Genomic DNA, 14830 nt, shown 5'->3' on the forward strand with positions numbered 1-14830 from the left:
TCACACTACCTGCCCTTGGTTGAAAAACTTCTGTATAACCTGGATGCCCCTACTCATCCCCCCAGAGCAGTTTTCTCAGGGTTACTTGAGATGCTGCCTCCTAGGCTTGAAAGTCCTAAAAATTCCCAGTGAATAAAGCATGATTCTCAACTCTTAGGTTGGGAGCATTTTTTAAGTCGATATCAGGATGGCTCAGTGGTCAAGAATCCACCTGCAATGCAAGGGATGCAGGAGATGCAGACTGGATCCCTGGGTCAGGAAGATCTCCCTGGAGAAGGAAATGGAAACCCACTCCAGTATTCTTGTCTGGGAAATCCTATGGACAGAAGAGCCTGGTGGGCTACAGCCCGTGGAGTCGCAAAGAGTCAGACATGGCTGAGCACAGAACAGGGATCTCAGCTTCCCTCGACCCAACTCTTCTCTCTTGTTTCAGCGCGTGGGGTTCCTGCTGCCCCGAGTCTGTGCTCCTTCTGGGCGCTCTCCCAGCCAGCCTGGGCTGCTCCTCCAGAAGCGCATATCAGCACACAGACTCCTGCCTCATTCTGAATGAGGCCGCAGGAGACCTCAAGCAAAGACACTTGAGTTTGATTTCCTTTCATTCCACTGAACCCTGGGAACACAGGGCGTGTTGGAATTCCTTTCCTCGCCCTTAAACCAACAGACGCAGTTTAAATGAATGGGGACACTTCGGATCCCCGACATGCGATCTGTTGGACACCCCACTGCCAGGCATTGTGCTGGAGATGGCAGGCAGCAGAAGCCACTCCTGGTCCGGGAAGATCCCGCACGCCACGGAACAATGAAGCCCGTGCACCACAGCTGCTGAGCTTGTGCCCTAGAGCCCGGGGACCACAGTGCTGAAGGCCGTGTGCCCTGGAGCCCACGCTCTGCAACGAGAGAAGCCACAGTAAGAAGCCTGAACACCCCAACCAGAGAGCAGCCCCGCCCGCAGCAACTAGGGAAGAGCCGGCACAACCACCAAGATCCAGCACAGCCACAAAGGAACAAAGCCGGGTGGGCTCTGACCTATAACATCGAGTCCGCTCTGGGGTGAATCTGCCCAGTGGCTCCGACAGTGCAGCCTTCTAAAGGTTAACTCCCTGGCTCTTGCACGAAACCAAGTCACTGTCCGTTTCCAAGAGGTTTACTCAATGCAGCTCTTCTCCGGAACTCAAGGGAACAGGAGATGACAGACACACCTCGCTGTTGATGTATCGGTGGGGCATGTCATCAACGGGGCACAGCCCCGACACTGTTGGCCACAATATGCCAAAGGAAACTCAGTCCGGAAGTCCGGATGCATAGCGGGTCATGATGTCATTGGCTACATACAACCCGGGGATAGAGTGATCTCTCTGTGAAGTCAGAGATCAGAATGCACACCGGACCCTTTGTCATATACTCCAGCTTTTCATCTAGAGGATTAAGGGTAAGGACACTCTGATGGGTGATTCGTGGTCAAACTCGATGGACAAGATCTTTCGCATCTCCATCCTCAAGCACCTCGGGATTGAAAACGTTCATCAACTTTCATCTCATCAATACACTGAAACTGCTGTTGTTTCAATGGAGCGGGGGAGGTTAGTGACAGAGGTCAGAGGAGGGTGGGGCAGAACCCTATTTATCACGCTGGTTCCCATCCAGTTGACTAACACTTCTTACCCTGAAGACTCCACGTTGGGATGAGAAGCCTTGCCTGAGAAACATGGATGTTTAAAGACAAGGGGTTTACAGAGAAGGAGAAATATCATGTGACATCCCTTCTATGTGGAATCTAAAAAGAAATGATACAAATGAACTTACTTACAAACAAGAGACTCACAAACTTAAGAGAATGAAATGATGGTTGCCAAGGGGAAGGATAGTTAGGGAGTTTGGGATGGACATGTACACACCGCTGTATTTAAAATGGATAACCGACAAGGACCTACGTAAAGCACAGGAAGCTCTAACTCAACGTTACAAGGCAGCCCTGGAAGGGAGGGGGATCTGGGGGAGAAAGGACCCATGTGTATGTGTGTCTGAATCCCCTAGCCGTTCACATGAAATGATCACAACATTGTTAACTGGCTGCACCCCAACACAAAAAGCTCAATAAAAAAACACACCAAAAAAAAGACCAAAGAGTTTAATAAAGGAAACTTAAACGAAAAAGTATATAAGCAGCTGAAACTTGATCCAGATCACAGCATACTCCATTGCTGTCTCACCTCCGATCTCAGGCTGTAGGACAGTGTCCCATGGGGTTGGGGCCACCTCCTGAGGCCAGCACGCCCCCAGCTAGAGGTGGGTACTGCTCAGTCCCCACTGAGCAGTTTCCTCCACTGGTTTGTAGCAACCACAGAGATTTGTGAAGACAAATTGCAGAAAAGGAGACTTGTGAAATTGTTTGGTCTAACGTCTCTCTCATATCCCTTTTTCTAGGAACGGAAACCCCTTGTCTTACAGAAAAATCCACTTTTTATGGTTCAAGTGGGGCTAACTTTCCCAACCAATGTCAAAAGGATGGGCATGAGATTCAAGTCTGGCCCCCGAGACTGCTCCATGTCACCAGTAATAAGTTTAGGTCAGTGATGGATATAGTAGCAAAGCCAGGACATCAGCATCTTCCTTGGAAGCTGACTGCTGGAGCCGGCTGGACGAGGGGCCTGGGCTGCTCTGCTCCTGGGACCGCTGGCTGTGCCCTCAGGGTCTCCCCCATTACCACTCTCCCTTGAGCCTGGGGACCCTCCGCTCTCACTCACCCTGGAGGGCTGTCCCCACCTCCCATCCATCACATTTGCCTCTTGCAATGGTTGGAGGCTCTGGTCTCACTGTAAAACCCCCTGTGGATTGAGAAGGTGCCTCTGGCCTGCACAGAGCAAGTGTGTCCCAAGAATGAATGAGTGAAAACCAGAGGGAACCCAATTTAGGGAAAGCACATCCTGTCTCTACCCTCCTCCCTATAGGAAGTCAGTTGTGGTTCCCACAGAACAAAGCATCTTGGGTAAATAAAAACAGTTTCCTGGCCTGCCTTGTCTTGGTCTTCACTTATTCATTTACATCGAATGACGTATTACCATGCTGCCTTCCCTGATAGCTCAGTTGGTAAAGAAGCTGCCTGCAGTGCGGGAGACCCCAGTTCAATTCCTGGGTCAGGAAGATTCACTGGAGAAGGGATAGGCTACCCACTCCAGTATTCTTGGGCTTCCCCGGTGGTTCAGCTGGCAAAGAATCTGCCCGCAATACAGCAGACCTAGGTTCGATCCCTGGGGTGTGAAGATCCCCTGGAGAAGGGAAAGGAAAGGCTACACACTCCAGTATTCTTGGGCTTCCCTGGTAGCTCAGCTGGTAAAGAATCTGCCTGCAATGCGGGAGACCTGGGTTCAATCCCTGGGTTGGGAAGATCCCCTGGAGAAGGGAAAGGCTACCCATTTCAGTATTCTTGCTTGGAGAATTCCATGAATATTCATGGAGGTCTCAAACAGTCGGACACAACTGAGTGACTTCCACTTTCATCACTTTCACTTAAGAGGAAAGAAGATATAAAGTCCCAAAAAGACATTTTACTTTCTGGAAAGGAAAATTGTCATTCCTTCAACATTTAGACACCGTTTAAAAAAAAAAATCCTATAAGCAAGAAAACCAGAAAGGGGGCTCCATGCTGACCTTGGGAGCAGAGACAACTCTTACAATTAAAGAAAGCATCATTATAGGAAACAGACTAGAAGACGCAAACCAAGAGAAACTCCCTGAGCACCCTGGCCGTTCGGACCTACAGACCCCAGGAAGGACAGTAGAGAGAGTGGAACCAGCCAGCTGGCGTTTATCTTAGAGACAGAAGGGTCAATAATTTAAAATGTGTAAATGACTTCTATCTGCTAGTAAGATGTTATAAACGTACAGATCTGACTTCAAAGTTGCTGCACCTAAAGATGTCTGTCTTCGTGAAGATGAGAGACTTCATATCTGTCTCATGAAAAAAAGTGGCAGGCTTTCTTATCACTACTATATTACATCAATTTACAGCCTTTGAATTTTTAATAATGGAACACTTAGATGTTCTGCTATTATCAAAAGATGAAATTTACCCTTTCAGAGGAAATTTTGACATCATCCTGTATTTTATCATTCTACAAGAAGTGATGGAGTTTAATTACCAGGTTTATCTTCAGAGTGATATAACCTGTGATTTGGAAGTTTCTGATGTCATTATGTCTTTTGAAAGAGAGATGATGACATCTTGTATTAAGCCCACAATTTATGTGATCTAATCTTTCTTTAGGGTTTTCCTTCGTGGCTCAGGGGTAAAGAATCTGCCGGCCAATGCAAGTTTGATCCGTGGATTGGGAAGATCCCTTGCAGAAGGAAATGGCAACCCACTCCAGTATTCTTGCCTGGGAAATCCCATGGACAGAGGAGCCTGGTGGTGGTCCATAGGGTCACCAAAGAGTCAGACACGACTTAGCGACTAAACAACAACATTTCCTTAAAATGACTCCGTTATGCAAATGCAGGTCCCCAATTCAGTTGCGTCGGCTCCTCTTCCCGTCACTAACATCCCAGCCCCTGTTACTAATGTCCACAAAGGCATCTTCACAAGTGACCGCAGCCTGCTTGTCCTTCTCACAGTCCTCCCTGTGTTTCTCTTCTCCACACTGACCTTTATGTCCCTGGAAAAACAGAGCCCCAGCAAATACATTGTGTCATTTCCTTCTTGGGCAAGGAACAAAAAAAAGAAACTTTCCTGCCTCCTAAACACTATGACTCTTGGCAAAGATCACTCTTCTTCCCATCTGCAGCCACCTGACCTGTGGATGTTCGTAAACGTACTGTCCCAGGTGTGTTGTCATAAAGAAACTCATCTAAACCAGTCTTGCTAGGCTTCCCTGGTGGCGCAGCGCTAAAGAATTCACCGGCCAATGCGGGAGACACGGGTTCCATTCCTGGTCCGGGAAGATCCCGCACGCCACGGAACAACGAAGCCCGTGCACCACAGCTGCTGAGCTTGTGCCCTAGAGCCCGGGGACCCAGTACTGAAGGCCGTGTGCCCTGGAGCCCACGCTCTGCAACGGGAGAAGCCACAGTAAGAAGCCCAAGCACCGCAACCAGAGAGCAGCCCCGCCCGCAGCAACTAGAGAAGAGCCAGCACAACCACCAAGACCCAGCACAGCCACAAATAAAATAAATTAAAAAAGTAAAAATAAACCAGCCTTGCAGATAAACACTGCAAAGGCACCAGCCCATAAAAATCGTCTGACCAGCTCACACCACATCAATCAGGTGACGCTATTTTCTGGTGAGTGATAAGATAGATAAAACTAAGATAATTTCAGGATTTCCTTGATGCAGATTGTTTGTGGCTCTAGACACACAGTTATCTGCAAGATTAATTTCCAAGTAACGTTTTCAGTTATCATGCTAGTGGTTCAGATAAACAACATTGGCAAAAGTAAATTTTCTGCCTGAAGAAACATATCCAGCTGTATTTCAGAAGGAAATGTTTAAGGTCATGTCGCATTGACAGAAAATCTTTGTGGCTATTAAGCCTGAAGCGGACAGAGGGCTAAATACAAGGTCCAGTTTGAGCTGCAGGTAACATTTATGATAAAGTCTTGAGATGCAAGATTTGTGGGAGAAATATCAGTGGGGTAAAAAATGTCAATTCCAAGCCGACAAGAATACCATCAACAATAATCATCAGAAAAGCAAGCAGATGAACAACCCTTAGAAAAAGTATTCTAAAACTATACTACTTTGCTAGCTAGGAGTTGCAGGCACATGTTTTGAATTTTCTATCATTTTATTTGTAGAAAGATTTGGAAGCAGGATTATTTTATTGAAATATAAGGCTGGATTGAGAAACATCCCTCTCAAAAGGGAATTAGTTAGCTGGGAGGAAGGGCTTCCTTCGGTCAGTGTTCGGGTAGCCAGATCTGGGGAGTGAGTAACTGATGATTTCCTGAATGTAACAGATGATGCTGGCCAGGATACTTGGATGCCAGCGGCAGGGGCCAGAGCAAGTGCCCTAGATTTCTGAGTCACTGGGCTTCCTAGGGGGCTGAAAGTGACCCCAAAGCACACATGGTCCCGATCCCAGAGCATTTGATAAAGGCTGGGAAATGAAAGACTATATCCTGAACTCATTGCATCCTTGACAGTAAGATTTCCTCTTCTGAATCATGAAAAGTTAATGCAAACCGACCACAGTAACACAGCAATATACTGCTCTCTGCCTGCTGCAGCTAGCTGGCTGGGACCTGGCAGAGGAAGCGACCTCTGTTCCCCGGAACTGTGACGGTCACATCCTGACTCTACTGCAGGTCCCAGGCGGGAGTGCACTGGGGCTGTGGGAAGTGTGACCCTCTGGCAGGACCAGGGCTCTTGGTCAGCAACTCACAAGAGCAGGACATGGTTGAATAGTTATTGAATGAGAGTACGGGGTGGGAGACAGGGCTCTCTGCTCTCCAAGTCACAGCCCAAGCTCTGGACAAGCACAAGAGCCTGTGGTTCCCCTGGGATGGGCCCCTGCTCCTGTGCACCTCGGCCCCTGATGTTCTGGACACAGGAATTCCCTTCCTCTCCTGCCCTGGCGGTGACTACTCCAGGGCAGCCTTGTTTAGGATCCTTCCTGCTCTTACCACCACCCGCTCCAACCCTGCCCCAGGCTGAGCCCAAGTCCCTCCTCTTTTCCCACCAGATCATGGCCCTCCCCACAGCCCCAGGCACTGTGCAAGCTGCAAGCTACTGCATGCTACTATATACGTGTAATATATTCATAGACATGAAATAGACAAGTTACGGTAGGGGACAACAAAATACCCACGCAGTAGGTGTTTTACTCTCTCCATTTTACACACGAGGCACAAGAAGGCTGGGTAACTTGCTGAAGGTCACCCTTTTAGCAAGTGGTCCATTCAGTGCCTCCGGACCCCCAAGAGGGCCTTACGTCCTAATCCTTGAACCCTGTGACTATGCGACCTAACTCGGCAGAAGGGACTTTGAGGATGTGATTAAGAAATTGAGATGGGAAATGATGCTGGGCAACCTGGATGGTCCAATATAATCCCAAGGGTCATTGTAAGCGGGAGGCAGAGGATCAAAGTCAGAGACAGAGATCTGACCACAGAAACGGAAGTCACAGAGACAGAGACTTGAAGATTCTGTACTGCTGGCTTTGAAGGCAGATGAAGGGGCCACGAGCCAAGAATCGCAGGCAGCCCCTCAAAGCTGGAAAAGGCCAGCAAACAGATGCTCCCCTAGAGCCTCTGAAGGTAACACTTCCCTGCCAGCATCTTGATTTTAGGACTTCTGACCCCAGGAACTAGAAGGTGATAAACACGTGGTGTCATCAGCCGCTGTGAAAGCAGACACAGGAAGCTCACCCAGAGCCCTGAACTGGAGAGCGAGGCCGTCACACTGATATAAGGAAAGGAATACCCCACATTAGCAAAGCAGTGGTTGACGGGGCTTTTAAGAAACCCCCTGGTTCAGACAGCCCCTGCTGCTTCTGGCACCAAGTTCTCTATGCTCCTGAGGATGTCAGTGCGATGACTGGAAGTACTAAGAAGGTCAAGAGAGATGGATCCCAACAAGCCACCAGCCTGGAGGACTCCCCCAACCTAGTCCCCACGCCGGTCGTTTCCAGGAACTGGGCGCTTCTGATGTCAGAGATGGGTAGTCTGTGTGCCATGCCCCTCAGAGCAAGCCCCCCGTTGCTGGGCAAGGGCCTCCTCCGTCACCAGGGTGAGTGGGAGGGGAGAGAAAGGGCCAGCCCGGACCCTGGGGAGCCAGGCCCCACCCTCGCTCGCAAGGACGTGGTGGGTCCAAGCAGGTAACTCCCTACTGTTTCTGCTCTTGAAAAGCTCAGTCTGTGAGTCTGTCTGCCTGTCTGCCTCTCTCTCTCTGGTCAGGCAGCTCAAGAAGGACTAATCAGATGAGATAATGAACACCAGCCTTGGTCACCATGAGTCACAGGCCCGCAGCCAGCTGAGTCACTCAGTGGCCGGGCTCAGAGGGCCGTGGGGCTCCATCTGAGCTCACCCTGGAGCCGGGGCCAGACGCTCTAAGTCAGCAGGGCACCGAAGGCCACGCTTCGCTCCAACAGCTCCGAGTGCTGTGTGTGCTCTGGCCACGGAACGCTCCTTGGAAGGGAGCATTGCAACTAAGTCCCCTGTAACTCAAGACGGGGAGATTACCGACTCTGGGGAGAGGCTGGGCAGGGATGGCCACTAGGGACGCTTCAGGCCACAAAGGTTTGGCCTGGGGCAGCAACGCTGACCCAAAGTGACCCCACTCGGCTAAAAGGTGTCTGGTCACTCAGCCGTTCAGAGCCCATACAACCGTGTGACATGGAGATAGTGAGCACCTCCTTGGCGCTTGTCACGGGGAAGCGTTTGAAGCTGTGAGTCCTACCTTGCCTGGAGGCCCTCCTGCCCAGCTGGGGAGGAGGTCTGGGTGCTGCTCAGGTTCCAGAGCCCAAGCACTAAGGCTCTGGGTACCACCACTTCCTCTTTCTACCCACCTGAGTTCATCAGCTGACTCACTGGAAAAGCCCCTGATGCTGGAAAAGATTGAGAGCAGGAAGAGAAGGGGGCGACAGAGGATGAGATGGTTGGATGGCATCACTGACTCGATGGACATGAGTTTGAGCAAACTCGAGGAGATCATGAAGGACAGGGAAGCCTGGCGGGCTACAGTCCACTGGGTTGAAAAGAGTCAGATGCGACTTAGTGACTGAACAAGAAGCTCATCAGTGAAGCCCGAGGCCTCGGAAGCACTCTCCAGAGAACAAGATAAATGGGGGCACGGTGAACCCCTTGTTGCAGCATCCGGGCTGCACTCTCTTCTCCGTCAGAAGGTCCCCCTGTGCACGGGAGCACTGACTTGGTTGCAGGGTGGTGGTAGTGGGCTCCATGAGAGCCCCCCAGTCCTAAGCAATGTCTGCTCTGTCCTCCACGCTCGGGTCACTGCTTCCACATCATGCTTCAAGCCCAAGCTCCAAGGTTCAGTCACTGTTGTTTGCCCTCATCACTCCTAAACCCCAAACCCCACCATCAAAGTCGGACAGAGGCCCGCATCGGCTCTCTCCCCTACAGAGCCCGAGCTGGCCTGGCCCCCTGCCTGGGCCTGACTGACCACAGTGGCCTTGCCACAGCTGGGGCCTCTGGTCAGAACCAAGGCCATCCTGCAGCCAGCGGGAAGGGGCAGAAGACAGACAAGATTGTTGGGACACAGTCTTGGAAAATACCCACTGTGGGACTGTCAGAATCCTGGATGCAGGAACAAGGGGCCAACGCCGGGGTGACGGGCCCCTGCTCTGGGCCACCCTGCCCGAGGCCCTCCTGAGGCCCCAGAAGACAGTGCAACGGAGGAGAGAGACACACGGGATGGGCCCTGCCCCCTTTCGCTTCCAAGCATCCGTTTGATGTTAGAGCTTCTGTGGAACTTGGGTTTGAGGCCTGGCTCTTCGGGGTGATGGCCCAGCGTGGGAACTCCGGGCTGGGCTCTGGGTCATAATCCCAGCCTCGCGACCTTGGGAAATGACTTCCGGCCTCTGAGTATGAGCTTCTGCCTTCCGTAAAGCTGCGGTCATTGTCTCCACCTCAGGCGTCCTGTCCTGGGAGGGTTACGCAAACCAGGCTGAGCCCGGGTCCAGAGGCCCACGGGCAGGAAGTGATGAACCGTCTCTCAGGGACCCGACCACACAGAGGCCGCTTCCTGGCCACCTTCCCACCTGGGTGCTTTTTTCTAGGACACACGCCTCTGTCACTCTGCTTTCAGAACAAAAAGGCATTCAAGGCCCTTGAACACCTGTCTCCAAGCTCTTTCCTCTGGTGCTCAGGCCTCCCACGCTGGGCCCTCCCTCTGAACATCCTTCCCCATCATAGACTCCCGCATCAGCTCGGCTCTGGCCACCCCCTCACCCCTCGCCCCCCTCAGCTGCACCGATGTCCTCTCCGGCGCCCTCTGCCCGCGGCTGGGGCTGTCACTCAAGTGCCAAGAAGGACTTGCACACAATCATTGTTGCGGGCGGGGATGTTCTCCTGTCTGTCTGCCCGGCTCCCTGTTAAGCTGTCTGAGGGCAGTGGTCTCGGCAGATTCGGCCCTGTCTCCCCAAGGGCACCCGGAAGGTGCTCATGTGTCTCTGGTCAGACCATTCTGCTGTGCCTCGGGGCGGGCTCTGGACAGCACCCGCTTTTGTGTGCCCTGTGCCTGGCAGGCCCCGGTCCCACCACAAAGCCCGTCGCTTCAGCCCAACAGAAGGAAGGTTCTGGACAGCGCGCTCCGGAAGGGATGCTCACGGAAACAGAGGGCGGGCTTCGCAGCCTCAGCCCCCAGGTTGGTGGGGGCCACGTACCTGGTCCCCAGAGGGTGACGCACTGCTGCTCGTGGGTCTGGCAGATGCCGTTGTAGCAGTAGCCGTCCACCCCTTGGCACGGGTGCCCGTCGTGCAGGTACACGTTGGCCGGGCAGTGAGGACTGGCCCCTGTGCAGAACTCCGGGAGGTCGCAGGCGTTGCTGGGGTCCCTACACGCGGTTCCTGCCGGCTTCAGCTGCAAGGACAGGGCGGGTTATAAGCACGGGACTGCAGGGAAGGGGGAAGCGCGGTCTCAGTAACACTCCGGGCAGATGGAAGCAGGGCCGCCCTCGTGAAGCCTCACGTAGATGGGTGCAGACTTCAAAGGAAGTTCCCTTTACTGAAGGGAGAGCTCATTAAGTAGAGAGTCTCCCTCTGGGCTCTGGGGTTCACCTTTCCACTGTAGGGTGGTGGGGGCAACTAAGGTGAAGCTCTTTTTAGTTTCCTGCAACATCAGGGTTTCCTGGTGAGCAGATAAGCTGGTTGCTGGCCCCTGGACCTTGGAGGAGGCGGGGAGTGGGGTGCTGCCTGACGGACCCATCAATTCTTAAGAACAAGATCTCTGGTCACCAACACCATCACTTGTTTTAAGATGACATTTGCACTTAAAGCGTTCACTTTTGTGGGCAAGATAACAAAAATCATTCCAAGGGCATACTTGCAACAGTAATTTTACTTTGCTATCAAATCACAGAGCTGGAAGCTTGTCTGTAGGACTTTACAGGGGCAGGGAGAGAAGCAGTAAACCAAAGGAGCCACACAGGGTGTTAGGAACCATCCGAACGATGCCTCCTCTTTCTGAGGCTGAGGAGCATATGGCTCAGGGTGGCTTGTCTGGCGTTATACAGCCAGTGACCAGCCCTGCCTCAAAGCCCCCTCTCCAGGGACTTCCACCACCAGCAGCTGCAAGCCAGGGGTGCCAGCTTCTTTAACATCCCCATAAGCTAATCACAGGAAAGGGTTGAAGGATACTTTAAGCTGAATGTAAAATGTCACAATGCACTTTGGAAACACTGCGCTCTGCCTGGGTGGCTAAGAGGGAGTTTCCTGCAAGCAGAAGGTCAAGATCAATTGCTTAATTAAAAGGAAATAAAACTCTACCCTTGGAACATCTGAATCAAAAGCTCAGACTCCGACTCTGCCAGATCTCAGCTCTGAACAGTGAGACAAACGATGGAACTGCCAACACGATTGCAGTCAGGGTGGCAGAAAACGGTAGAGGCTAAAACTGCCAACTTGGCTGGGCTGGGTCAGCCAGCACCTTCTGTCGGGGGTCGTCAAGAGCAAGATGTTGAGGTTGTGGAGAACCCAAGTCCCTGGAGAACAACCCACCCAGCGCCTCAGCCAGCAGGCAGACACTCTTGGGATGGAGCAGAGGGACCTGATGTGAGTCCTCCCTGAGAGAGGGGGGTCTGGTTCTCGAAGACTTCCTCCAACAGCACGGCCAGAACAGTTAATGGGCAGCCTGAGATTTTTGGTCCAATTCCTTTCCAGCTCATAAATAATTTTTTTGCAGATGACTTAGCATTAAAATGTGCATTTCACACAAAGATTAGAAGATAAAATAGGAGGTACAGTACCAACTTGCATGGTAAGGGCCACAGCTCCCCCAGCAGTGAGCGCTGGGAAATCACCCTGCCCTGTAGCTTGCCCTGCAACGGTGTTGAACCCGCAGAACCCCTGGGTGACCTTGGGAGCAGGAGGACTCACCCCGCAGTTTTCACAGCACAGTCCGTGCGCGCAGACAGCGTCTGGCTTCAGGGTACAGGTGGTGGCATTGCAGCAGAGATTCTGACATTCCTGGAGATGGGAACAGGTTTGACAGGGTCACAGGGGGCCACTGCTCACCAAAAGCAAAGGTTGCACCTTCAGTGACTGGAAAGGGAAGAAAGGACCGGAGGGCCTGGCTCCTGAGTGGAAAACCAGCCTGCCCGAGGACTGGCTTCCTTTGGAAGAAGGCAGAGCTTCTGGTAAGTGTTTATGAACTGCCTGGGAGTGCGTGTCCCTGGGAAAAGTCAGTAGCACTCAAGCGTCTTTCACGATGGGGTGAGGGACTGGGACAGAAGGCTGGCTGGCACCAGAGGCCATTCTCATCGGCAGCGGGTGGGGCCATGTGTGGCTGTGATGACCGTGGGCCTCAGTGCAGTGACCGGCGTAAGGATCACTGGAGCCCTTTGAACGTGTTTAAAAATCTCCATAGATACGTACAAACTTAACTCTTCAAAGACTAATCCAGAGTTTAACCTAGAGCACAGTGGCAGGAAATAAAGTCAAAATAGTTGTGTTTGAACCACAGCAGTCTAGCCTGAAGCCACAGCTGGACTCTTACTCAGCAGAGGGAGGGTGTCTCACCCACCAAGACACTCCCCAGGTCAGAAGAACACCTTAGAATGAGCAAGAGACCGGAAGGAGTTCTGTGGGCTGTGCCCATAGATTTGCAAGGGATTTAAACAGATCAAATAGTAGATGGATGGTCCTCTCTGAAATAAACGCGTGAGAGGAAGTGAGCTCCTGTGTTATGCTGCATTTTACAGGTACTCAATTTTTTCTAGCATAAAGAAACAAGAGGCTATAGTTTTGCTTAGTTCTCAACAGAAGGCCTGCACATATCTATTCAGTGTATTTACGACATCGTGTGCTTTAGGACATTCTGGGAACTTGGAGTTGACACATTTTAGAAGAAATTGAATTGCCATTAGAAAGAGGAGTTCCACAGAGTCTTCAGAATTGAATTGATCAATGTCCTTTTATTTTCTCTTATATAGGGTCTGTGCTGAAGTATTCATATATTATTGGCTACAGGCCCATCACATACTATTTTCATAGTGTAACAGTTTACTCCCCAAACCATTTCCCATGAATGAATTTATCATCAGTATCATAAATGCAATGAATAAAACATTGATAATCCGGAGGAATTATGGCTCAACCAGGATATCTCAACTGTATCCAGTGTAAAACTCTATGAATGATGTTCCCAGTGACTGCTCACTCCTATTACACATACACCCCATACACATACACCCACATACATATTCAATTTTAAATTTGCTCAAAGACTTTATAAACATCCAGAGTGTGTAATATATACAGGAAGAGAAAACTGCCAACCAGAAGCCAACACTGTAACTTTCAGGACAGTAAGGATTTCTAACTCATGGATTTACAATCCTAAAACATTCAGGAACTTGTTGTGTTTTTATAAACGGAGTCCATCAGTGGTACTCCCAATCAGTGCCACCACATGTATAGTGATGCTGTCTGTATGTATGGTCTAAATGGTTCTTCTGATGACACATGGGCCAATGACACATTACAGACTGCCTTGCACTTCTAAGGTATATCAGCCATCCTAAAACTGGTTTGTAAGATCCTTTAAGAACCAGGTCCCAAGCCCCCCCCCCCCACCCCCCACGAAACTACTAAATAATATACACAGATGTTCAAATGGAAATGAAGCCAAGTAGCATGGTTTTGACTTCAAAAGGGATTGATAATGTGAGCAAGATAACTAAGTTTAAAAGATATTTGCAAGCTACTGGCATGCAATTGACTTTAAACAAGGAGATAAGGCTGCGTTTTCAACCCTATTAGCTTGAAAGAATGAGCGAGTTGTCAGAATACCCTTATGGTGGATATAAATCTAATGTCCTGGACTCAAGGCTTCAGCACTCACTTGCCTTTTAACTACCCAGAATCTATTTCTTCTGCAGAACACTGTTTATCAGAAGGGACAAATGCTTCATCTGTTGATGCAGCTATTATTTTAGTATTCAATAGAGAAGTTCAACAGAGTCGACGAACACTCAGCCTCCAACGACGGAAGAGTAATGAAGCCGTGAGAGGATTTTCAGCAGATGCCCTAATTGTCATTCTTGGGTTGTAGGTAGCAGACAGAGGTTCTCAGTCACCATGAACTGGGCTGAGACAACAATGCATCTTCCTGAAAAGAGTGGCCATTATTTCTGGGAGCACCAGCTGGTTCCCGTTGTGAGCTGGGGCAGTGGTTCTGACCCATTTACTCACCGAGGTGGCGATGCTAGAGTGCTTTATGATCCAGGGGATACATGGGCCGATAGGAAACAAAGGTGTGATGGTTATTTACAGTGCTTGAGCGCTGACTAGGGGAATAAAGAACCCAGGTTCACTAAAGTAATGGTCAGTTTGGAAACTGGAAATGGGCTTTCATACCATCAGAGCACAGCGTGACCTTAAACCTTAAAAAGTAAACAAATAAAAAAAATTAAACATTAGAAAACTAAAAATTGAGGCAAAAAGCTTGCCCGTGACTTTCAAAGATTTCTTGGGAGAAAGAACTCTGGATGAAAAGAATGAGAGTTCTCTTCAGATATCAAGGACTTATTAAATGAGGGCCCTACACATAGAATAACATGCAGGGAGAGTATGGCTCTGCCTAAGCAAAGGGCTTGATTTCATCAAAATCTGTCCTGCAAGGCAGTAAGTTGCCTGGAGAGATAGTAAACCCCCTGT

General features: G+C 50.4%; 1 protein-coding gene across 1 annotated transcript in view; it reads right to left on the reverse strand.

Annotated features, from left to right (window-relative positions):
- ADAM12 (ADAM metallopeptidase domain 12) overlaps positions 1-14830 on the reverse strand; it is a 388630-nt gene that overhangs the window by 47743 nt on the left and 326057 nt on the right. Inside the window, exons 13-14 of the mRNA XM_070470396.1 lie at positions 12050-12139; positions 10340-10535 (exon numbers count right to left, since the gene is read on the reverse strand). Coding sequence (XP_070326497.1) covers positions 10340-10535; positions 12050-12139 — 286 coding nt within the window. The remainder of the gene's footprint in view (positions 1-10339; positions 10536-12049; positions 12140-14830) is intronic.

Source organism: Odocoileus virginianus, chromosome 7 (genome assembly GCF_023699985.2).
Source record: "Odocoileus virginianus isolate 20LAN1187 ecotype Illinois chromosome 7, Ovbor_1.2, whole genome shotgun sequence".
In the NCBI taxonomy this organism is placed as follows: Eukaryota; Metazoa; Chordata; class Mammalia; order Artiodactyla; family Cervidae; genus Odocoileus; species Odocoileus virginianus.